Source organism: Lycium barbarum, chromosome 9 (assembly GCF_019175385.1).
Source record: "Lycium barbarum isolate Lr01 chromosome 9, ASM1917538v2, whole genome shotgun sequence".
Classification (NCBI taxonomy): Eukaryota; Viridiplantae; Streptophyta; class Magnoliopsida; order Solanales; family Solanaceae; genus Lycium; species Lycium barbarum.
Window position 1 is genome coordinate 10,081,828 of NC_083345.1, and position 22,855 is coordinate 10,104,682.

General features: G+C 35.8%; 2 protein-coding genes and 1 long non-coding RNA gene across 5 annotated transcripts; 1 reads left to right on the forward strand and 2 right to left on the reverse strand.

Moving 5' to 3' along the window:
* The first annotated feature begins 1,164 nt into the window (after positions 1-1,164).
* LOC132610306 (uncharacterized) lies at positions 1,165-2,110 on the forward strand. Its single transcript, XR_009571109.1, has 2 exons — positions 1,165-1,415; positions 1,948-2,110. It is a non-coding gene; the product is annotated as an uncharacterized LOC132610306 (long non-coding RNA).
* Positions 2,111-4,302: 2,192 nt separating this feature from the next.
* LOC132610834 (uncharacterized) lies at positions 4,303-8,868 on the reverse strand. 2 transcript variants are annotated; one of them, XM_060325245.1, is made up of 4 exons: positions 8,784-8,868; positions 6,842-7,070; positions 5,882-6,034; positions 4,303-5,007 (listed from the first exon to the last, which is right to left on the reverse strand). In XM_060325245.1, exons 2-4 carry the CDS (start codon positions 6,912-6,914, stop codon positions 4,334-4,336), a joined length of 900 nt encoding a protein of 299 aa, XP_060181228.1. In that variant the 5' UTR covers positions 6,915-7,070; positions 8,784-8,868; the 3' UTR covers positions 4,303-4,333. The 2 variants fall into 2 exon arrangements, with proteins under 2 accessions (XP_060181228.1, XP_060181227.1); XM_060325244.1 differs by lacking the exon at positions 8,784-8,868 and adding an exon at positions 8,265-8,720.
* Positions 8,869-18,873: 10,005 nt separating this feature from the next.
* LOC132608906 (succinate-semialdehyde dehydrogenase, mitochondrial) lies at positions 18,874-22,477 on the reverse strand. Of its 2 annotated transcripts, none has more exons than XM_060322695.1 (2): positions 22,346-22,477; positions 18,874-20,761 (listed from the first exon to the last, which is right to left on the reverse strand). In XM_060322695.1, the coding sequence occupies exons 1-2, from the start codon at positions 22,460-22,462 to the stop codon at positions 19,151-19,153; spliced, it is 1,728 nt and encodes a 575-aa protein (XP_060178678.1). In that variant the 5' UTR covers positions 22,463-22,477; the 3' UTR covers positions 18,874-19,150. The 2 variants fall into 2 exon arrangements, with proteins under 2 accessions (XP_060178678.1, XP_060178679.1); XM_060322696.1 differs by having other exon boundaries at positions 18,874-20,738; positions 22,346-22,442.
* Positions 22,478-22,855: the final 378 nt, after the last annotated feature.

The window sequence follows — 22,855 nt, forward strand, 5'->3', positions numbered from 1 at the left end:
CAGATGGTTAGTTAAACATATACTAAACTACATTGTTTAAGAAATCACAATATAGATTTCTTAAAAATTTAAATTAAATTAAGAACAATTAGAAAATACATTATTTCTTAAGGACGGTGAAAGACTAAAGTAAGAAAACAAATAATTTCATTTACTTTCCAATTTCTTTTGTATGATTTAATTTGGAGGAACATCTAAAAAGTATTTTGTCATTTCAATTTAAAAGTTTTCTTTATTTATAAATTAACATCATTGACGTTATCATACAACAATTTGTAACAATAAGTATTTTTGATATTACTTGAATACCGTAGTTATTTGTTTCTTTCAAAAATGGGTTAGCCAATATCAGTTTACTTGAGAAAAAAGAAATTAAGTTAATCTGACATAAGGTAAAACTCAATTTGAATCATTAAGAACTTTAATCTAAAGAAAATTCAGTTAAATAAAAAAGCAAAAGAGTTTGGCGCGTAAATTTGTTTGAAAATAAAAAGGTGGTATAAATATACTCTAAGAAAAATGTTGTTTTTTAACTTACAATTTTTTTTGTTTGATTTAATATTCTAGCAATATCGGGAAATTATTGAACCACCTTTACAAATGATAAAATATTACAAAAACTAGAGTAGCGAAAAAAAAAACACATAAAAAAGCTGCAAATATAAATTTTAAAGTAGTTTGCGCCCGGACTTAGTACGGGCCAAATGCCACTAGTGTGTGTCTATATACCCCATCTTTTAATTTCCTAAATTACCCCTGTCAATACATTAAGCAAGAATAATGAAAGGGACTTTTATGTCTTTCTGCTAGATAAATAAAACCCAGTTCTCTTTGTCCTCTTGGCATCCCTCTTTCCTCTTTCTCTGCAGTTCCTTCTCTACCATCCATGGCCAAACCAAAGCTAAAATCAAAACTGATAATGCATTGAAATCATGATAACTCTACCCAATTTGTAGATTGTACTATATTTATTTTTGTAGTCTAATTTTGATTATCAAATTTTACCATATTTATTTTTTGGTAACAACGGTAAATACAATTGTCCTATATCATTTAGGTTTAATGTAACTTTATATCATATTTTTTGTAACTTGTCTTAAATTCAACTGAAATCTTTGATTATAAATAGCGTTACTCTAAAATCTAGCATGCCAGATACAAAAGTGTAAAACACATATTACAAAATATGAATTTCACAAAGGTTCTAACTGTGGCACTTTTCCTTATCATGATTTTTGTAGCAAATTGTAATGCTGCGTTTAAAGTGCCTTGCGAAATAAAATGTAGATTAGAATGTTTGGGCAATCCTATTTGCATAGCAATGTGCTTGAATGTTTGTCCTCATTTTATTTCTCATAAAGCATTGAACTGTAAGCTTGCTTGTTCAAATGAACATTGCTCCAAGTTTATGGAAGGTATACTTTTCATATATTTTTTTATTCAATGATTCCCTCCTAAGTTAAGTATAGGAGGGTCAGTTGGGTTGAATTTTGATGGATTAAAATGGACTGAATTACTAAGTGGATGAATCATTAATTTAAAATGAGTTGGGTAGAAAAGGCTAAAAACGGGTCAACCCATCCAATTCTTGCTAGCTTTAGTTTGTTTGATTTTTTTTTTTTTTTTTGTATTTATAACTTATTTAAGTACCTAATAATTTTTTTTATTATGACTATATATAACATATTAAACAAAAAAACATATTTTAGAAAATATCCTAACAAAGTTTCTCATTGGTCAATTTGAATTATATATGAGCGCAATTTTTAGATGGACTGAATTTGGTGGGTCAAAATAGAATGAGTTAATTAATATATGGGTTAACGACCCACTAAAATTTAAGGTGATTTGATGGGTCATGTTTTCATATGCTAATTTTATCATCTTATCTATGTTTGTCCCAATAAGACAAGTTTATGACTTACTTTTTTAACAAATTTTTACTAGATGCGGAGTTAATGAGCAGCTGCTTGGATGAATGTTCAACAAAAGATTGCACCTAGCTAGAAAGGCATGTACAATTATGCTACTTGTTTACTAAAAGTAAACTAGAAAAATATATTACTATCTTGATGAATCAATTGTAATCAAGATTTATGTTGTCAAAGAAGTACTATGTCCAAAACTTCAAATAATCCTTCTTTTAATTTTTTTGGAACTCCAGCATAACCCGCAGTCGCTACATTCCCTGTCACAGCCTCTGCCCTTCGGGTGAGCACTGTATGCGCATTGGGTAAATCCCCCATTGTGTAATAGCCTACAAACCACACAAGGGATGTAAACCGTACTAGGCAAGCCCTATGCGACAAGCTCGACTCAGAAGGCATTGAGGGGGATCAATCCCGGGTCATCCGGGTGGATAACCACCTTCTTTTAATTTGCAACCTCCTTTACCATCTCTTTGTCGTCTTCTTCTAATAAAGAAAAATGTAGCAGCTAAGTTCTTTATCAATGAATGATGATTTGCTTTTATTTCTATGAGGCAAAAAATTCAATATGGTGTAAAATAACCTTTTTTGACACGACAGCGGATGTCGAATATGGTGTCAATCAAACTTGTTTGATATAAGATCTGCTAATTTCACTGTTGCAAAAAAACTAATATACTTCTGATTTTTTAAAAATATTTTGGACTAATGTTTGTTTCCATTAAAGTGACAGATAAAAGGACGAGAGGAAATAGTTGTTGAGGAAAATTACATTTATACAAAAACTTATTCAGAAAGCAAATTAAACCTATACATGGAGAGTAAAATCAAACAGAGAAATTAAAATTATAAAAAAAAAAAAAAAAAAAAAAAAAAAAAAAAAAAAAAAAAAAAAAAAACAGCAAAGGAAAGAAAAAGGTGTAATAAAGCAGAATCCAGTTTGCTTCAAGGGCTAACGCAATCAAGAATCATGGAAATTGAAGCTTCAGAGTAGTAATTCTCCAAAACTGTCAACTTCTTAAGTGACTCAAATCTCTTAATTAGGACAGAGTGGAAACTCCAATTTCCTTCCTTAATCTCATGCTTTTCACTAATTAATTCAGTTTTTGGATTCTTTTCTTCCACTTTTTTCTGCAACTTTGCGAATTCAGTTGTCCAGATATCTATAATACCAGACATTTTTCTGCACTTTGCTTTATGTGTTTGTTTTTCTTTTTGATGGTTTAAGGAATTACTACAAAGTGACTGTTTATATACTGGTGAAGTTTAGGGGAGAGATAAAGAGTCAAAAAAGGACTCTGAGAAAGTCGGTTATCTTGTTAAAAAGTTGCAGCACACATATTTCATATAGTTTCAGTTAGACAGATTGACACATTTTGGTGTGCAGTTTCCTGTTTTTAATTTGATGGATGCTATAAACTATATACTAATAGTGTCCTAAAACTGTGAGTCAAAGTGGTATACGCTGCTCGTAAAAATTAACTCAGATGCCAGTTTGCGAACCACTTAGTATTTAATTTAACCACCATGGCACCATTTAAAATATAATTATAGCTTTGATGGATACAAATACATTAGATAGGATTGAAGCTGTGGGTAAGCCTTGAAGAACATCTTATGGCTGTTTTTGAGTGTGATCCTGATCTCCTTGCTTTCCCTTCATTGGATCCTAGTCCAACTTTAGACATATGCATGCACATTACTTTTTAAAGAAATTTTAAGTTAAATATATACCGTCGAAGAAATTTTAAGTTATATATACCGTCGGTATAAGGAACTTTTTTACCATCAGGTCACCTTAATCAGTTGTAGCAGATAATGTCTTATTTTCAAGATTACAAATCCAATATTTTAAGAGACTTACCCATAGATATCTTTTGGATGACTTGATACTTCTCGTTCATCCATCATGACATTGTCCCAGTGTTTTAGGGCATCCACTATAATAACCTAGCAATGCCATAAATCTAGGGGTTTAAATGATTGTGTGATTGCTATATTCTCTACATTGCAATTCGATTTATGTCAAAATGTGTTACTTATAATCTTCTCTTGATGTGGGAATATATCTTCCTTGATAATACTTTCTGTAAATAAATCTTGGTTTTGAAACATGCTAATCTGTCGGGGCGAATGTACAAGTTAAGATACTGGTTCCATGTCACAAGCTCCATTCCCTTCTTTTTTTATTAACATTCAGATAAACTTGCGTGTACTTCGACTAATCTATCTAATACTTGCTACCTATTACCAACACATACCGAGTAACTTTGTCCATTAAATTTTAGACATGAAAAGAACACCTAATGTTTTTATGTCTTAATATATAACTTCGGACAACGCCATTCTTGATGAAAGTTAATAGTGACGTCTCTGAAGAGAAGGCAAAACACTTTAATTTCATATTAATTCACCAAAGTAAAACCTCGTTTCAGATATTGCAAACAAGAAAATGGCAAGTCAAGAATATTCTCAACAACTAGAGCTCTAGACATGATAGTCTTCATAACCATATCCCTACTAGATTTTCCTAAACCTCTGCTCACAACAAGAGATGTATTACATACCCAAGGCACAGACACTACATAAGCCAGACCATTGTTGGAACTCTTACTCCCTAACAAAACTTCTTTGTATGCTCGGCACACTTTAGAAACATACTTTCCCATCGGCAAAAGGTGAGAACCAGGTGGACTGAAATCAGCATCCCTGAAGTCTACATCTGAGTGAAGGTTTATGACAACGGTTCCATGCTCGGGGTGAAGTTGGTCTGCGAGAGCATTGAGGAAAGGAGAGTGTGGATCCCACAGGGCGTGAGGAAAGATATCTTCCCCGTCATAGGCATCGATGAAAACTAGATCATAAAGATTTTTGTTCTCAAGGAGAAACTTCTCAGCATCTGATTCGTGTAATTGAAGCCTCTCATGAATGCCTTTCCATTGTACTTCTTCAATAGGATCAGGAATTGACTGTGCACGACTACCAGATGGGGTCATAACTGAGTAAGATGGGAACCCCATTGCTTGGACTGAGGCTGAGATAACCACAGGGTCAATTTCAGCTGTGTGCACTTCAGCACCTGATACATTGTAGTTGGGAAAATACCAGTACATCAAAACAAGCAAAAGCTAGTTTAGGAACAAGTGCACGCAAAGTTTTCAATAACAACGGAGAGAAACTGAAGTCCTAAGAAGTAAACATGAGAATAGGATTTAAAAGCAGAGAACACATAGTTTCTCTTCTAGGTAATCTGATATTCATATCTATTCACCAATAATACAAACAATCCAAGGTGTTCATTTTACAAGCATATTTTAAAAAACCATAGAGACCACTATAGAACTTTGTAATATTTGTATTACTACAGTGCTCCAGGTTCTACTATTAGGAACAAAGTTTGTACTTCATCATTTACCCACATCTATGTGAACCAAACAAAAACTACCGGGATGAATTTTCTCTGACACAGAACAAATACTTCATTATTTAGCTCCCTGTCCATGTGATCCAAACAAAACCTACAGACCAAAATCACAAGCATATTCAAGTTAAAAGGCACTCATTCTGTCATTTATTCTTCCACCAGACCTTGCATCCTATACATCTTGTAGAGAAAAATCAAGTTCCCCTATAAGTTGGAAGAATTCAGTCAGTATTATATTTGAGTTATCAGAGGGACCAACTATAATACAAGAAACACATAATCTAAAGTTTCCTATATCATCTTTTCCTGCATCATGTCATGTCAGATTATATGCCTCAATACTTGCCTTCAAGATGAGATTTTACATCAAAAGAAGGAGCAATATGTGTCTTTAATATCAGAACCAGTGATAAGAAGGATTGGATAATGGTTTCTCATTCAGACAATGTCAAAAGACACAAAGCCACCAGAAGAATGCTCAAATTCAGAGACTTAAAAGGGAGAAGAAGCAGGATAAAGCACTCCAAACCTTGGATTTTACTCGCCAAAAACAAAGGTATGCTTCCTCCACCATGCCCAATACATAAAATATTCATTGGTTTTCTCCCACAAACTGCACTTTCAAGATCAAATTTGCAAGATGCTATGGTAGCCAAGCCAGCAGAGACCATGCTCTTCACATCTGTGGAGGAGATGATATCAAAAAGATGCAACCAATGTGAAAGCATGATTATCTTTGAGGAGAACTGGACAAGTATGACACATTGAATAAGTTTTAGTACAGGATAAGGCATACTTTACCCTATTGAACCCCCCCCCCCCCCCCCCCCCCCCCCCTCCTCCCCCTCAGTACTTAAAGTAAAGGGATCTGACATGAGAAAAGTGCCCTGACATTCTTAATTCATCTCAGTTTTATTTTCAATATCACTACCATCTTTACACTCGGTTTAACAAAAATTGAGATTCATTGCACAAGAAGAGAGAAATCATGCAAAGGAATTGGTGTAGGAAAGAGAAAAGGTAGCTGTAAGCTGAGTAACTTGTATATTCCTCTATGCCCTTTCTCATAGTAAAGCAGCAAAATTAATTCTCGATAACAAAGACCAGACCAGCTCAAGAACCAAATGCAAAACTAAGAAAAAGACTTACTTATTTAGGGGGATCAACCAGCTATTGAAAAGATAGTACCATTTATCCGTTAGTTTTATTATTAGAGCATGCCTTGTCTGTCTCTCTATGTAGGAAATTAAGACACTAAAAGCTTACTACCACAAACAGAGAAAAGGCATATGCATCCTGAAAATGTTCTACATGCGAACCCTGAATAGCTGATGTGCAAATGATGGACCAAAATTTAAAGCCACTATATTTTTTGGGAAAAGTAAATATACAGGTCATGCATTATACTCCTAGAGAAATCATACATACAATTTATATGATCATACATTGCAAAGGAGCTGCAGAACAAAAATAAGATTGCAATATTTACATGGAACGGCGAGGCACTCTGCCTGTTGCATCAAGCATATAGAACCAGGATCTGATTCCCTGTAAGCAGCCATAATTTTAACTGTGCTTTGGCGAGTCTCGTCGTTAAAGTGAAGATTACGCCATTGGTAACCAAGAATCCTGAAATTCCCTTTGTGTTCATGCCCTGGATATATCTTTTCATACCTCTTCTGAAGCCAATTCTCTGTTCTTGCCCAATAACAATTTTCCTGACAAAATAAGTCATTTTCTTATTTCTACTAATGATTGTAATAAAAATCCATTTTTAGAGGAAATATCACATCCCATAACAAAAACAACAACATCTCAATCCCAAACTAGTTAGAATCAGCTAGATGAATCCTCAATATCCCCATTTCCCTCCATGTGAACTCCATTCCCATAATTTTGCATTCCAGAGAATTTTACGAGTGTGTATACACACACACACACAGAGTTAAGAGTCCCACATCAGATACGGGATGGGTAATTGTCTCCATGTTTCAGAAGAAGAAAGTGGCGGAAATGAGAATGCTGCGATGGATGTGTGGGCACACTAGGAGCGATAGGATTAGGAATGAAGTCATCCGAGACAGGGTTGGAGTAGCCTCAGTGGAAGACAAGATACGGGAAGCGAGGCTGAGATGGTTTGGGCATGTGATGTCGAGAGATGCAAATGCCCCAGTGCGGAGGTGCGAGAGGCTGGCTAGTGACAGTTTCAGAAGAGGTAGAGTTAGGCCGAAGAAGTATTGGGGAGAGGTGATTAGACAGGACATGGCGCATTTCCTGCTTACCGAGGACATGACCTTAGATAAGAGGGTATGGAGGACTCATATTAGGGTAGAAGGCTAGTAGGTAGTCGCGTTTATCCTTTCTTACGAGTAGTTATATTGCTCTATAGTTTCTTGTCTCTTGATTTCTACGAGTATCTGTTGGTTTATAATGGCTTATTTACTTTCATTGTTTTCATTTTCATAATTGCTTTGATTTGTTTGACCGTATCTGACCTTTTCTTGAGCCGAGAGTCTTCCGGAAACATAAGGTCTGCGTACACTCTACCCTCCCCAGACCCCACGTTGTGGGATTCACTGGGTATGTTGTTGTTGTTGTATATCGACTTGGATTATCCTCACCCTATGAGCTAACTTTTGGGATTGAGTTAGGCCCAAGATCCATTCTTTACACACTACTTACAGCACATGCAGCATTGTACTACCTTTATTATAGGAATCAAAGCCTTAGAACTATAACTTAGAAGCTCTCTTTAGCTAAAAAGGAACATATTTAACTATTTATCTTAGTTAGAACTTTGAAGTTGTTGAAATACTATACAAGAGTCAAGAGGATTGAGAAAAAATTACAGCCAAATAACATTGGGCCATCTTATATGTACAAAGTGTATAAAGGGAGAGAAAGAAGTGTACTGGTCGGGAAGAAGGGAAAGCTACAACAGAAACGAGGCCGTTTCCCTTATCGGAAAGTGATCGGAAAACAGTGTGTCCATCGGAGGAAGAGTTCCACCATTCAGATGAATAAAACCAGTCGCCTTCATCTTCTATACTTTCTCGTATTGCTGTTGATAAACGCCTCAGCTGCAATTGCCAAATGCGTTTCCTTAAATTCAACATTTTCCCTAAAACCCTTTCTAAACCCTTCCACCGAAATTTCGGCTTCTTTTTAAAGGGTCAGATAAATTGTTCAAATTTATCTTACTATGGCTAGAAAATGTATTAATTTTATTCTTTAGGTTCGAGGGTAAATACAACTAAGCATGTGAGAAATAATATAGAAATAGCCGCCCTAGTTAAAGCATGAGCAATTTGATTCTTAGACAAACAGAAACTAATTGAAAATCTTTCAATTAGTGTCTTACAATAAAAAAACAAGAGAATCAAAATAAGAAAATATTTGAGATGTTTCTTTCGAGAGCTTGATAAACTAACTCATTGTTTGTCTCGATCATCACACAACTATTAGCAAAGTTGCTCTTCAACTAGTTGAGAGCAGGTCAAGTGCTTTATTTAAAAACCTTGCTTGTCCACTAATGAAATCTCGCTTCTGAGTATTTTTAATATAGATATATATATATATATATATTTAACATCTTTCTTGCATAATTTATTCTGTTTCTTTAGGATGTCCCTGAGAGTAAATTACTATTATTATTATTTACTTTTTTAACATATATTCACGTTTATGCCAGATCAATAATATTAGTGTATAATATCATGTAACTATGAATAATTACTATGATCTATTACGGCCTCATGGCCATGAAATATCTCCTTGGACGAGTCTGGTTATTTGTTTGCCAAAATTGTCATAACACACCTCAACTTTGCGGGGGTCCTATGACCCCCCTGGACTTATTTTTTGTGTATTATTTACGCTTTCAACCGGTGACCTGGACTAGCAAGTGAAGCTACTCTCGTTCAGCGCGTAAGAGATGATAAAAACGATATGGACCAGTGTATATTTGCCACATGGCCGTCCAAATAACGATTTTAATTCCCCAAATCCAATATCAAAGCCCCTCAAACGGCTAGATCTTCTCTTCTTCCACATTGATTTCTTCCCCAAATTTTATGGTAAATTTCTTCTCTTTATGTTTCAATTCTTACCCAAGATTGGATTCTTACAATTTCTTTCCCCAAATTTCTGATTAAAAATTCGGGTTAGCTATGGAAGAAACAAGATTGGATTTGAATAAGCTTTGTATGGACAATGAAGATCCAATGTTGAATGCGGAGGTGCGATGCAGTTATGGTGTGTTGCTCCCATTGAAGACTTCCTGGTCCGACAACAATCCCGAAAGAAGATATTGGTCTTGCCCCTGCTATGGTTCGAAGAAGTGTAAATTTTTTCGATGGAGGGATCTTTCCAAAGTTGATGAAAGATCGAAATACATTATTCCAAAGTTGGTGAACAAAATGAAGGAGATGCATGGAGAATTAGCTTCAAAAGAGAAGAAAATTAAGGAGATGGAAGAAGGATGTGGAAGTTCCGAAATTGCCGAGATGTTGAAAGAGATTGAAATGGAAGAACAATCTGTCTCAAGTCATACGAAAATGAAGGAGATGGAAGAACAACCAAGTGTGATTAATCTGGGCGAAATTGAAAATGCAAAAGAGATAAAATCAAAAAAGAAGGGGATCAACAACTTTAGCTCTAATTTGATTTTCACATTTTGTATCTTGTTTTGTTTTGCTGGTTGGATCAGTTGGTTAATGCGAGGAAATGGTTCAACTTGTCATGGTGTTTCTTGTATTTTTGAAGTTCTGGGTTTAGTTTTGTGCTTGATTTTAGGTAGGCAGTGCTTGGGAAAATGTCTTTTGTGTTGTGGTTAATGCTAGTTAGGAACTACTTTTCCCTTTTCTCTTGTCTTCTGGTTAATGTATGTTAGGAAATCCTTTCTAGTTTTCTTTTGTTTTGTGTTTAATGTAAGTTCGAAATTGATGAATGAAATCCCTTTAATTTAGAAAGCAAAGGTGTTACATGTGCTCCAACATAAACCTTGCTTAAATTGAAAACACGGAGACCAGTCTAATCTATTTCTATGATCTCCTATTTTTTTTCAACAAGGAAGTGTATCCGGTCCCTAGCAGCGTCATAGGCCTTGAAACACAATACATCCCCTGTCCTGAATCCGTTAGCATCTATAAATTCTTTCCATCCTTGATAGAGCCGCGTATGAGCACCAACTTTGTATTTCATTAAGTATGCACCTCTTTCAGAAATTACAACAGCTTCACGGTCATTGTCTGGGAGAAATTCAAGAATGCTACTTGGAAGGATCTGCGGAAAAACATGTGATTACTAAAACTAAAATAACAATTGAAAATAACAAATAAATTAGATGAACACTTACGAAATCATCCTTGTCGACGTATGATTTGGTCAATTTTTTCTCAAAATAAGCTACTATTTTCGAATTAAGGCTCATGTTAAAGGTTATGTAGAATGCTATTTCATGGTATTAGAGTGTGAGTGAAAGCCTATAATTATAATGTGTATTGCAATAAATTCCCCACTACTTAACCCCTAACCACCTTAGCTGTTGTTGACCACCTTTAAATCCGGTCAAAATCTTGACCACAATTAGTGAGCAACATTAATTTCGTTCAAAAAGCTTGACCAGATTTGGTAAGCAACATTAATGTAGTTCAAATGCATGACCAGATTTCACTTGGTCCATAAACTGCACTTTTAAAAAGACCAGATCTGTTGGAACATAGGTTCCACATTCTGGACAATAAAAATGTGCACCAACAATGTCAAATAGAAACAGACATTCTGGACATTAACTGCTGAATCAACTGCTGAAAGAGACATGACTTAATAATAGAAACATACCTTGCTATATATAAACAATTGCACCAATATAAGTTTGTACAAAAGTAGTGCAATAGCATAATGTCACAAAACAAACATCTAAACCATAGCTACTTTAGTTTGTTTATGAACTGCAAAAACTGCCAACTACCAACATATTAACACTACTTTCATGGATCCTTTGTCTGCGAGTTCTGGGTTGCTGTCACTTTTTTCCTTTTCTTTACCCTCATATTTTCAAGCTGGCTTGATGTCATTGATGCTTTGCCCTTCCACCTCACTCCATTCTTTGCTTTGTGACCAAGGTCCCCAGTAACATCAGCTGACCTTATATGCTTTGTTGGAGCAGCATCAATTATCCTACTACTTGGCAAGCCATGCTATAGACAAAGCAAAATAATTGTTTATAGTTAGTAAACTCAGTTGCAACAAATATACCCATTCCAACAAATATTTCAGCTCTTACATTGTATGTTGTAAATCCATATTCTGCCACAAATACACCTATTCCAACAGTCATAGGCCTTTTGTAAGGGGTAGTTTGAGAGGTATTTCTTGGTCTTCCCCTCCTCACATTAGACTGAGAAGCAGCAGGTTGATCAGGTGCATTGGTTGCAACAGGTGCAACACTAAAAGCTTGAGAGGTTTTTCTTGGTCTTCCCCTACTCACATTAGACTGAGAAGCAACAGGTTGGACAGATGCATTGGCTGCAACAGGTGCAGCATAACTTGTTGCATTTTCAAACCATTTAGCAGTAATGGTTGTCCTCCTTGTTCCCCTACCTCTTGTTGGTGCTTGAGAAGTACTTCTGGGCCTTGCACTTGCTGTTGTTGGTGCTTGAGAAGTACTTCTGGGTCCTGCACTTGCTGTTATTGGTGCTTGAGAAGTACTTCTGGGCCTTGCACTTGCTGTTGTTGGTGCTTCAGAAGTACTTCTGGGCCCTGCATTTGCTGTTGTTAGTGCTTGAGAAGTACCTCTGGGCCTTGCACTTGCTGTTGGTGGTGTTTCAGAAGTACTCCTTGGCCTTGCACTTGCTCTTGCTGGTGCATCAGAAGTTAATGGATTTTTCCTTAGCCTTCCCCTAGCTTTTGCTGGTGCTTGAGAAGTCTTTCTTGGCCTTCCCCTAGCTCTTGCAGGTGTAACACTTGATTCAGCAAAGCTTGCCTCAGATGCTGCAGCAATATCTAGTCCATTACCATAGCTTGTTCTACCAGAATCCTACCAAAAATAGTAGTGTCAAATCAAAACAATTACTACAAAGAGTATAAAAAACAGAGGTTACCTTCAAAGGACAGCCTCTTTTATTATGTTTTTTACCATGACAAATGCTGCAAGTCATGTCAACTCCTTTTCTTGACAACTTACCATATCTTTTTGACTCAGTTGCTTCTCTTCTCCTCACCTTCTTTGGTCTGCCTGGCATAGGCTTTACAACTGGTGGTGCAACATAGGGGTTATTGGACTCATGCCACATTTTCATATTGGTGACTGGTTGAAAAAAATGACAATAAGTCCTCAAGTAGGCCTCCTTACTGTAGCAGCTATCAACAAACTCAATGGGTTCATACTTCTTATATAATATGGCAGCAAGGGCATGTTGACATGGTATTCCCTTGAGCATCCAGGCCCTACAACTGCAAGTTCTATTTCTCAAATCAACAGTATGTTGATATGGCCCATCACTAATTTCAAACCCTCTCTCACCATTGAAATCAATATTACATTCCATTGACTTCTTTATGTTGATTTCTAGTACCCTCAGTGCCATTGGAGATATATTGGTTAACCATGTTTTTGGAAATTGACTCAACTGACCTATTTTAGTCATTACCTTCACTCTAATCTCTTCAAGCATAGTGATAATGGTTTTATGCCTTGGTCCTAAAATCCAGGCATTGAAGCTCTCAGACATATTATTGTCCACATTATCACACTTACTGTCAGTTCTAAAGTACAGTTTACACCAAGTTTCAGGTGGGTAGTACAGTAAATCTGCAACAATATCCTTACCATCCTTGGCAGTACCAAGCTGTTTCATTTTGTCCAGATTTATCTTCATCTCTCCTTCAAAGGTGCTTTTTGCACACTTCCAGAATTAGTTCCTTCTTTGAAGACCTCTCAATCTTTTTGCCCAGTTGGCTAGGATGTGTCTTGCACACATCCTGTGCTCCACCAGTGGTAACAATTCTTGCATAGCTGATTGAAGCCCCTACAATTTTGAGAAACAGCTATATATGAATGGACAGAAACTAAATAAAGAAAAAAAAAGTGATTGTCATACCTTTTGCATGTCTGATATCACTGTGTAGTTTCTGCCATCTCCCATTCCCAAATCAGCTATCAACAATTTCAAAAATCTTGTCCAAGTGTTCTTATTCTCATATTCCACTATAGCCCAAGCAATAGGCAACATTTGATTATTAGCATCTTTAGCAACAGCAGCCAATAGCTGTCCTTTGGTTATTCTCTTTAAGAAACAACCATTCAAACCAATACATTTCCTACAACCACCTAAAAAGCATTTTTTCAAAGCATCAAAGCAAATATAAAAACTTTCAAACACCAACCTACTACTTTCACCAGAGTCATCAACCTTAACAACACAAGTACTCCCAGGATTAGTCCTCAACATTTCATCCCTATAGTCAAATATTCTTCCAAACTCTAACACATGATCACCCATGATTTCTTAGAGTACTTTAGCTCTAGCTCTCCTGGCAGTGGTTTTTCCAACATGTATGTTAAGTTCTTCCCTAATTAACTGTTGAAACTTGAAAATCCTAATGTTTGGCTGTTCTGTAATTCTATTCTTGTAATGCTTAAACAAGAACTTAGCATTGCACATGTAATTTCTAGTAGTCTTGACACACCTATGTTTAGGATTGTAGGTTTTGATCATGAAATCATTAGTCTTCTTGTCAAGACTTGCATATAGCAACCATGGGCAGCCATCCCTACACCTCACCCTAACCTTTTTGGGCTCATTGACAAATTTCTCTAACTGCACACCCCTTTGAAGTGCATATTTTGTAACAGCATTCCTAAACTCATTTACATCCTCAAAAACCATCCCCAACTCCCACATCACTTTTTCTACAGTTTTGTCAAAAATCATCCTTCTCCTAGCCCTTGTAGACTCTGACTCATCATCTGTATCTGATTCAACACTATATGCATCAGAACTGACACACACTGGCTCATCCCCAGCAACCTTACCTTTCAAGCTTGTGTTAGGAGTAGCAGTTTCATCAAAGCCCAGATCTGGACCAACTTCACCAACAGGAATTTCTCCAGGGTCATTTGGTATCCTTTCTCTTCTTTTCCTCCTCTGATATGACCTCCTTTCAGCCCTCAAATTTATGCACTCTTCATGAACATCATCACTTTCATGTTCAGCATCATGTTCATTAAATAGTTCAGCTTGGTCAGACTCAGAACTATCAACAGTGGACTGGTCAGATTCAAGAATAGAAAATTCACTACTTAATGGATTTTCAGAAGCAGCAGTTTCAGCAGCTACTGGTTCAGCAGGTGCTGCAGTTTCAGTAGCTGCTGGTTCTTTATTAAAGCAAACCCATCCCCTTCTTGGATACCCCCATCCCTTTCTTCATTAAAAGGGATATCATGATACCATCTCAATGTTACTAATACAAACCCACTCATACCTGAAATTACAATTCAATAATAGTACATGTTGACACCTAATTTTGGCTCGACGTGCTTAAAATTAACGTTTTGGGGGGCCCTGATTCGTTAAAGAGCACGAAATACATTTTTACACATTTTTTACATTTTTCAACAATTTATTGATGATTATCCTTATTTTAGGAAGTTTCTCAATTTATTGTCATTTTTTCAAGAATCATTATTTTGCACATGTACAGCGTAATACTACCATTTTTTGTGCAATTAATAATTGTTTCTTAATTTTATAGCAATACATTTTCATATCATAGACATTAATGTTTATATTTTATACTTGCGTTATTATTTATACATGTATTAATTAACTATATTTTAGTACAGTCTGACAGTGCAGCGAAAATCGGAGTAATTAATTTTTTAACGCAGAGTAAAATCCGATCAAGTCAAGGTTTCATCATTTTTTTAAAAAAGGATTAAGGTAAGCATTGAGGAGACAAAAGGGTGCAATCTTCTATTCTTTGGACAAAATATGGGCCATTTTGCATTATAAGAAAAGGGAGGGGGTATTCATCTTCTACATATATTTACACACACACACACATCACAACATCAGATTTTTTTTTTCTTAACCCTAAATATTTTTTCCCTCTCCTCCTCTTCAACCGCCGCCGCCAGCCCTCCACGAACTCCCACCGTCGGAGCTCCGGCAGAAAAAAAAAACCACCACGAGCACCACCCCACTGGCCGAAAACTTCCATTAAAATCGGTGACTGTGTTGTCTTCTCCAACTGCTCCACCATGTTCTGTGTTTTCTTTTAAATTTCCATACAAGCATGTTGGGATATGTTTGCTTGCTGTGTTGGACTGATTCTTTAATTTTTTTATTTTTTTTATAAATCCTTATGTTGGTTTGCTGCATGATTTGGCGTAATAGAGATGACCATTTGTTATGAACTATTATTTTAAGTTTTTGTTGGGTTATTTGCTATTTTAATTTTATCAAGTGAGCCACATGCTTATGTGTTGATCTAGATCTGTTTTAGTTGCTGCATCTTAATGACCATTGTTGCTATTTGGATTGATATACTGTCTTGTTTCCGTTTGAGAAATGATTGTCCCTTTTTTTTTACTACATTTTCCATCACTGATGTTGTTACATTAAACCACTGCTAAATTTATTACTGTTTTAAGAAACTGAAATGTTTGCTTCAAGTAATTAATTTAAAGGCACTACTACTGCAATAGGGTAATAGGGGCCATGTTTTTCTATAAAAGTACAAATAAAAAGGACGACACAATGATGGGGTATTTTTTGCATTAATTGGTGGGGTATCTTATTGGGGCTTGAAATGCTGAAAAATAGCAGGAAAAGATCATGGGCTATGAGGCCTTTTTATAGTAGGGGTCTACTTCTTTGTTTATAGTTCATTTTTTTTATTTTTTATTTTTTTTTATTTTATTGTTTTTGCTGCTGTTGTAATATAGATATGGCTAATTTGCTATTGATTTTGTACTACATTCATCCCTGTTATGTTGCATTCAGACTGATTTTACATTTTTTTTTTTTACTAAATAAATCTAAAATAAATAGTTACACCCACTCAAAAAAAAAACTGTACGCAGTACACCGAGGGGAACGGAGAAAAGCATTATTTTGTGGTTATCAGACAGACCAGTCAGTCACTTGTTGGCACTTTTTTCCATATAGCATAGCACCCATCATTCCCAACATTTTTACCCTTTATTTACTCTTTTTCTTTTTCATCTATTTTTAAGTTGAGAGGTTAATTGAGATGCCTGATCTACCCATGGATTTCGATACTAACAGGTAGTATTTTTTTTTTGTTGATTTTAGTATGTTTTTTTGTAGAGACCCAAGTGAATACATTTGGGTTGTTATTGCTTAAACAGAGCAGCAACATGGTCAGTGATGACTGATGATTTATATGGCTTTAAAAAAAAAAAAAATCATTTGGGCGAATACTAAACTCAAATGGCCGATGAAGAAATTTCCGTCGATTTCCAAGGCCTTCCATGTACAAAGACGGGTTTTTATTTTAAGTTTATTCATTATTTCTTTAATTCATCCGATAATTATTTATTTTCTTACTAACATTTTTATTAAGTCTCACGCAGGTATCCGGAGTTACTTTTTGAAGATGGCACTCAAAAGAAGTTCAAATAGCTTCTTAAATTCTTTGTTTATATTTTCTTTTCTTTTACATTCTTAAATTATGCAAGCATAAAATATAGTGAAACTTTACTTTTTAGGGTGTAGGTTGGTTGTATTTATTTATGATCTGCTTAGGTGATTTAAATTTTATGTGTTTTAGACAAATTAATTTTAGGCAGTTATTATTTTTGTAGCTAATATTCTTATAGTTATCATGTTTCGCTAGAGTTTTAATTCAATAGCTTAGCACACTTAAGTGAATAAATAGGGTGATTTGCCTCAATATTTAGGCTTTAGAATGTACTCTCATAATTAATTGATTAGGCGTACATACTTAACTAGTTAAATTAGTTAACTCACTTCGAGTGCAAAATAATTTCATGTCCATTTTCTTTTTATACCTTTGTCACATACCCAAGTTTCTAAGTTGCACATAACCTTTTTTAAAAAAAGTAATTATTATATCACATATGTAAAAAATACATATTGCACGATTATTTATGTGAATAGTCATATTAATTATTCTTTAGTCTAAATTCTATTAATTTTTGTAAGTAATAATCAAGCCTTTTTACACATCCCTCGAATAGTTAAATTGGTCCAGCCGGGAACCACATTTGTGGATTCTGAAGGATGCCTAACACCTTCCCTTCGGAATAATTTGAACCCTTACCTAGAATCTCACTTATTTTCGTAGACCATGTTAAGCTGCATATATTAATAATTTATAGGTACCCTAGTATACCTTAAATGCTAGGTGGCGACTCTGTACATAATTAATTATTTTAGAGTCCCATAAGTTGTGCTTTGTTTAGCCTTCGGTTAAAATAGGGTGCAACAGTACAAACAATCAGTACCACACATATACAATAACAATATATGGTCAACAACAATCACAACCCCACACACACAGCAAATAACAACAATTAAATTCAGACTTCTGACAATACAAGGCCAAACAGACCCCAAAATCACATTTTGGGGTGAAAATAAATTGGACGCACTTACAACAGTAATACTACACGACATAAGCTTACAGATCTCTTAACCCCAAATAACCCCAATTTAAACTAAGAAAAACCCATAATTTTTTAACAAACCTTAGAAATTCATACGACAATGTCACAAATTCTATATAATATAGAAAAAAATAAACTTTACGCGTACAATACTGACAAAGAACACGACTAACCTGATATTTTTTCAGTTCACTAAAAGCTTGCCACTACCTTCAAGATAAATCGACGATTTCGGGTCAAAATCCACCGTGATGTTACCACCTAAACTTAGTTTAACTATGATTCACACTGATTTGCAGAATAAAATGGTATTTGAGTGATTAAAATGGTAGAAATCGAGTGGAAGGTGAGTGAGAATTCTGGATTTCAAATTTTGGAGAGCAAAATAATGAAAATTACCCGTCTGGTTTTAACTTTATGAGCGCGTGCATACACTCGATGTCGTTTGAGTGACTTTGTCCGGTTGAAAGCGTAAATAATACACAAAAAATAAGTCCATGGGGGGTCATAGGACCCCCGCAAAGTTGAGGTGTGTTATGACAATTTTGGCTATAGTTTGAGTGTGTTTTGAATACTTTTCCCTTTGCAAAAAAACCTATTGTCCTTCAAATTGTTGACAAAAGATTTAAAGGGCACTAGTGGTAAATGGACAATTGAAATTCAAACTCTTAATGTTATTGTCGAACTATGGCCGTTTGGCCATGAAAATCTTCTTGCGTTTAAATATTTGTGTCAAAACAAAGTGACTCAGAATTACCAGGCTGATAATAAATGTTTCTTTCACCTCCAGCACTCTTTACTATCAGAGTCTCACCTTTAACTTTGAAGGATTGATCAGCTATACTATAAGATTAACAAAATGATTGCCTTCTATGAAGTTTCTTCACTCATCTTTCTTCAGCTACAATACATAAAAGTTGCCCAAGAAGACAGAAACAGAAAGGGATTGACAACAGGAAAGAGCAGAGCAATTGAAAAGAACAAGACAACAACGGTACCTCGCGTGTCTTTCCTAGGTAGGAAATAAAGTCGCTCAAAATGTATTCATACCAAAAGGAAATAAAGACATGAAAACTGTATTAACCCCAATTGAGACTGACACCATGGTGTCCCTTATTAGTGAGAATTTACATTGGTGATTTAGCTCATACTTCCCAAGCAGACATATTTCATCTCTAAATATTCATCCATCCCGTATTTAGAACCTTCACGGCCAAGACCTGATTGTTTCACGCCTCCAAATGGAGCTACCTCAGTTGAAACTAGTCCTTCATTAACTCCAACGATTCCATATTCAAGAGCTTCAGTGACACGCCAAGCTCTTTTAATATTTGTTGAGAATATATAAGCAGCTAAACCTGCATTAGTGTCATTAGCCATATGGATTGCTTCTTCATCTGTTTTGAACTTCAAAAGAGGGGCAACAGGTCCAAATACTTCCTCCCTCGCCAAGAGCATCTCATTATTAACTCCAGTAACTACTGTAGGCTCGTAAAAGGTCATGCCAAGGCTATGTCTCTTTCCCCCAACGAGGACTTTGGCTCCCTTCGAAGTGGCATCTTCTACAAAAGATTCAACCTTCTGTACTGCTGCGTCATTAATTAGAGGGCCTTGCTCCACACCTTCAGTGAAACCATCGCCAACTTTCATGCTTTGGACAGCTTTTGCAAAAGCATTTGCGAATTTGTCATATATCCCTTCTTGCACAAGTATTCTATTGGCACATACACATGTTTGTCCAGTGTTACGGAACTTTGTTGCAAGAGCTCCTTTAATAGCTACTTCAAGATCTGCGTCATCAAAAATGATGCAAGGTGCATTGCCGCCTAGCTCAAGAGATACCTTTTTAACAGTGGCAGCAGCACCTTCCATCAATTTTTTCCCAACCTTGGTCGAACCTGTGAATGTAATTTTTCTTACCTGTGGGCTCGCAAGCAGTGCGTCTCCAATATCAGGTGCATTTCCCATAACAACATTCAGCACACCCGGTGGTATACCCGCTTGAAGGGAGAGTTCAGCTGCTGCTAAAGCAGTCAAGGGCGTCAGTTCGGAAGGTTTTATCACCACTGTACAACCACAAGCAAGAGCAGGGCCCACCTTCCGGGTAATCATAGCCAAGGGAAAATTCCACGGTGTAATTGCACCAACAACACCAACTGGTTGCTTTAAAACAAATAATCGCCTATCTGCTAATGGTGATGGAATAATGTCACCATATATACGTTTACCCTCTTCAGCAGAGAACTCAATAAAACCAGCCCCATAACTAACTTCACCAATGGCCTCTTTTAGAGGTTTCCCTTGCTCTAGTGTCATAAGTTGTCCGAGTTCTTCCTTGTGGACCATTAGCAAATCATACCACTTCCTTAATAATTTGCTCCTTTCAGCAGCAGTAAGTTTGCTCCAAGAACTAAATGCATCATGGGCAGAAGAAATTGCATCATTCGTCTCCTTCCGACCCATGCATGGAACATCCGTTATTACCTCCCCTGTTGCAGGATTGTGGACCTTTATAGTCTTCCCATCATATGAATCAACCCATTTCCCTCTTATAAGAGCTTGACTCCGCAACAATCCAGAGCCGTTCAGCTTACCAACAAGACTTTGTGTATCTGTCGTCATCAGACGCACGGGACCTGAAAGTGAGGAACGATATAACATCGCACCAGCAGAAAGTGCCATTCTGGTACGCCCACGAATCATTAGCATCAGGGCCCCCGAATTCCAACTACAAGCATCCAAATGAATAAACTGAGGAAATTAAATCAACATGACCCCAAAAGTGGGAAAAAGGCAAAGATGGGATGGGGAAGAGGGATTGTAATGCCTCTAAGTTATACTGCTTCTCAGTTTCCTAAAGTTTAAGAAAATTATATAATTTTATGCTTTCACTTACAAAAACAATGCAATAAGCCAACAAGAGAAAGGGAGAGACACAGAGATTAATGGAGTTGTAAATTCACCAATTGTTGCATGTTCCATTTAAAAGTATCTATTAGCATGCACAAATCCGGTTCCCCAACCAATCAGAAAAACAAAAGAATACAGCCATCATATGTAAGTCCCCACGATATCCAGTGTCAAATACAAATTGTGGGGCGTATCTAGCATTAAAAAATATAGAGGGAAATTCAATCTCCACAGGCTTATTAGCTAAATGGCAATTGGCATATATAATACATGGTACGCAGAGGCGAATTTACATATAAAATATATCTTATTATGTGTATAATTTTAAAAATATATCTAATATTAACTGAAGGAACACATAGTCAAACCAGGTCAAGTGGAACACTGGTTAGAGGTTGTATTTATTTCCTTAAGGTCTCGGGATCAAACCCGAGCTCCTGCACGTTTTATGCTTTTATTTTCTAAAGCACCCTTTTAAACTTCCTTTTTGTATTATTCTAAATCCTTTTTCTTCTATAATTCTAACTACCCAAAAGTAAAAAAAAGTGTTTCTCTTTTTTTTTTTTTTTTATTCCCCCCCCCCCCCCCCCACCCCCACATTTAGGAGGATTTATAGTGTTTCTCTTTTGTGTTACATTTTTTTTCCCCGTGTTTCTAATTACCCAAGTCCCTAAAGGCAAAAAAATAAAAAAAACCCATGGCTAATGGTGAATCCATCCTGTTGAAATTTTGGATCCGCCTCTGGTGGTACTCCTAGTCGCTTCTCGTGGGTTTTCAACACATCGTCACTAAACTTCACACGTTGTATTAGTAAAGCCACAAAACTATTCTTTTGTTTCATTAAAATCACCGTACTAGGATTCTTGGAGTAACTAGTAAAGTTGATGTCATGTGACCAGGAGGTCACGGGTTCAACCCGTGGAAACAGTCTCTTGCAGAAATGCAGGGTAAGACTGCGTACAATAGACCCTTGTGGTCCGACCCTTTCCCAAACCCCACGCATAGCTGGAGCTTAGTGCACCGGGCTGCCTTTTTTTTTTTTAATCTTTTATCAGAAAATAAACTCATCAAAAAGTCAAATTTCTGGGTGAAATTCAGTGACTATATACGAAATTAACCCATAAATTACCTAAACTGAATTTCGAAATTAGAAGTTAAGATACAATAATACTCCTCCCAATCGATCAGTCGAGTTCTCAAGCAACCCCAACCCACAAAAAGTTAAGATTCACTTATTCCACCTTTTAACAAAGACATAAAAAAACGTGCCTTTTGAGAGGGTATTCAAGAATCTTAACACCAATATTAACACACATGGAAAAGCATACTCAAGTTTTTTTTTTTTTTTTTTCAAGAATCGGATTACAACAGCAGAGAAACAAATGACAAATATTAAATTAAGATAAATTTAGAATAGAAACTGACCTTTTTTTTTTTGAGGTTGGATAAATGGGAGATCTGCCACGGATGAGACAGTGAAAAGAGACTGTGATAGAACCCTATATGACAGATAGTACCTAAATAATCAGCACAACCAATCATAATTATGTTAAGTGTGTTCTATTTTTGACACGTGTGTTTAAATTTGTTTAAACACAAAAAAAAAAAAAAAAAAAAAAAGATATCGACCTAAATTATTGGAAACTGTAATAAATCCAATGTATTTGATGGATGTCGATTTTTATTTTATTTTTACTATTCAATGAATGGTTTATTTGTACATATACATAAAGAATACGGAGTATTAGATTTAATAATGTGATTTATGAATGATTTTCCATCCGATTTTATTATCTTTTTTGTTGAATATTTTAATACGATGTCATCACTCATCTCACATTTATGTTATTTTCTTAAGAAACACCATAGTTATATAGTTGTATCTTACTAGGACTAAAGAAATATTTGAAGTAAAAGTCATATGTTTTGTATGAA

What these genes read in the sequence shown, in the direction of transcription:
- LOC132610834 (XM_060325244.1), bottom strand. Translation starts at nt 8,468, where the DNA reads ATGTTGAATTTAAGGAAACGCATTTGGCAATTGCAGCTGAGGCGTTTA. An exon ending in AGAGTGCCTCGCCGTTCCAT is followed by an intron (nt 6,035 to 6,841) that starts GTAAATATTGCA and finishes TCTCCTCCACAG; the next exon opens with ATGTGAAGAGCATGGTCTCT. An exon ending in TTTGGCGAGTAAAATCCAAG is followed by an intron (nt 5,008 to 5,881) that starts GTTTGGAGTGCT and finishes ACAATGTATCAG; the next exon opens with GTGCTGAAGTGCACACAGCT.
- LOC132608906 (XM_060322695.1), bottom strand. Translation starts at nt 22,462, where the DNA reads ATGATTGGTTGTGCTGATTATTTAGGTACTATCTGTCATATAGGGTTC. An exon ending in CCAACCTCAAAAAAAAAAAG is followed by an intron (nt 20,762 to 22,345) that starts GTCAGTTTCTAT and finishes TAATTTCCTCAG; the next exon opens with TTTATTCATTTGGATGCTTG.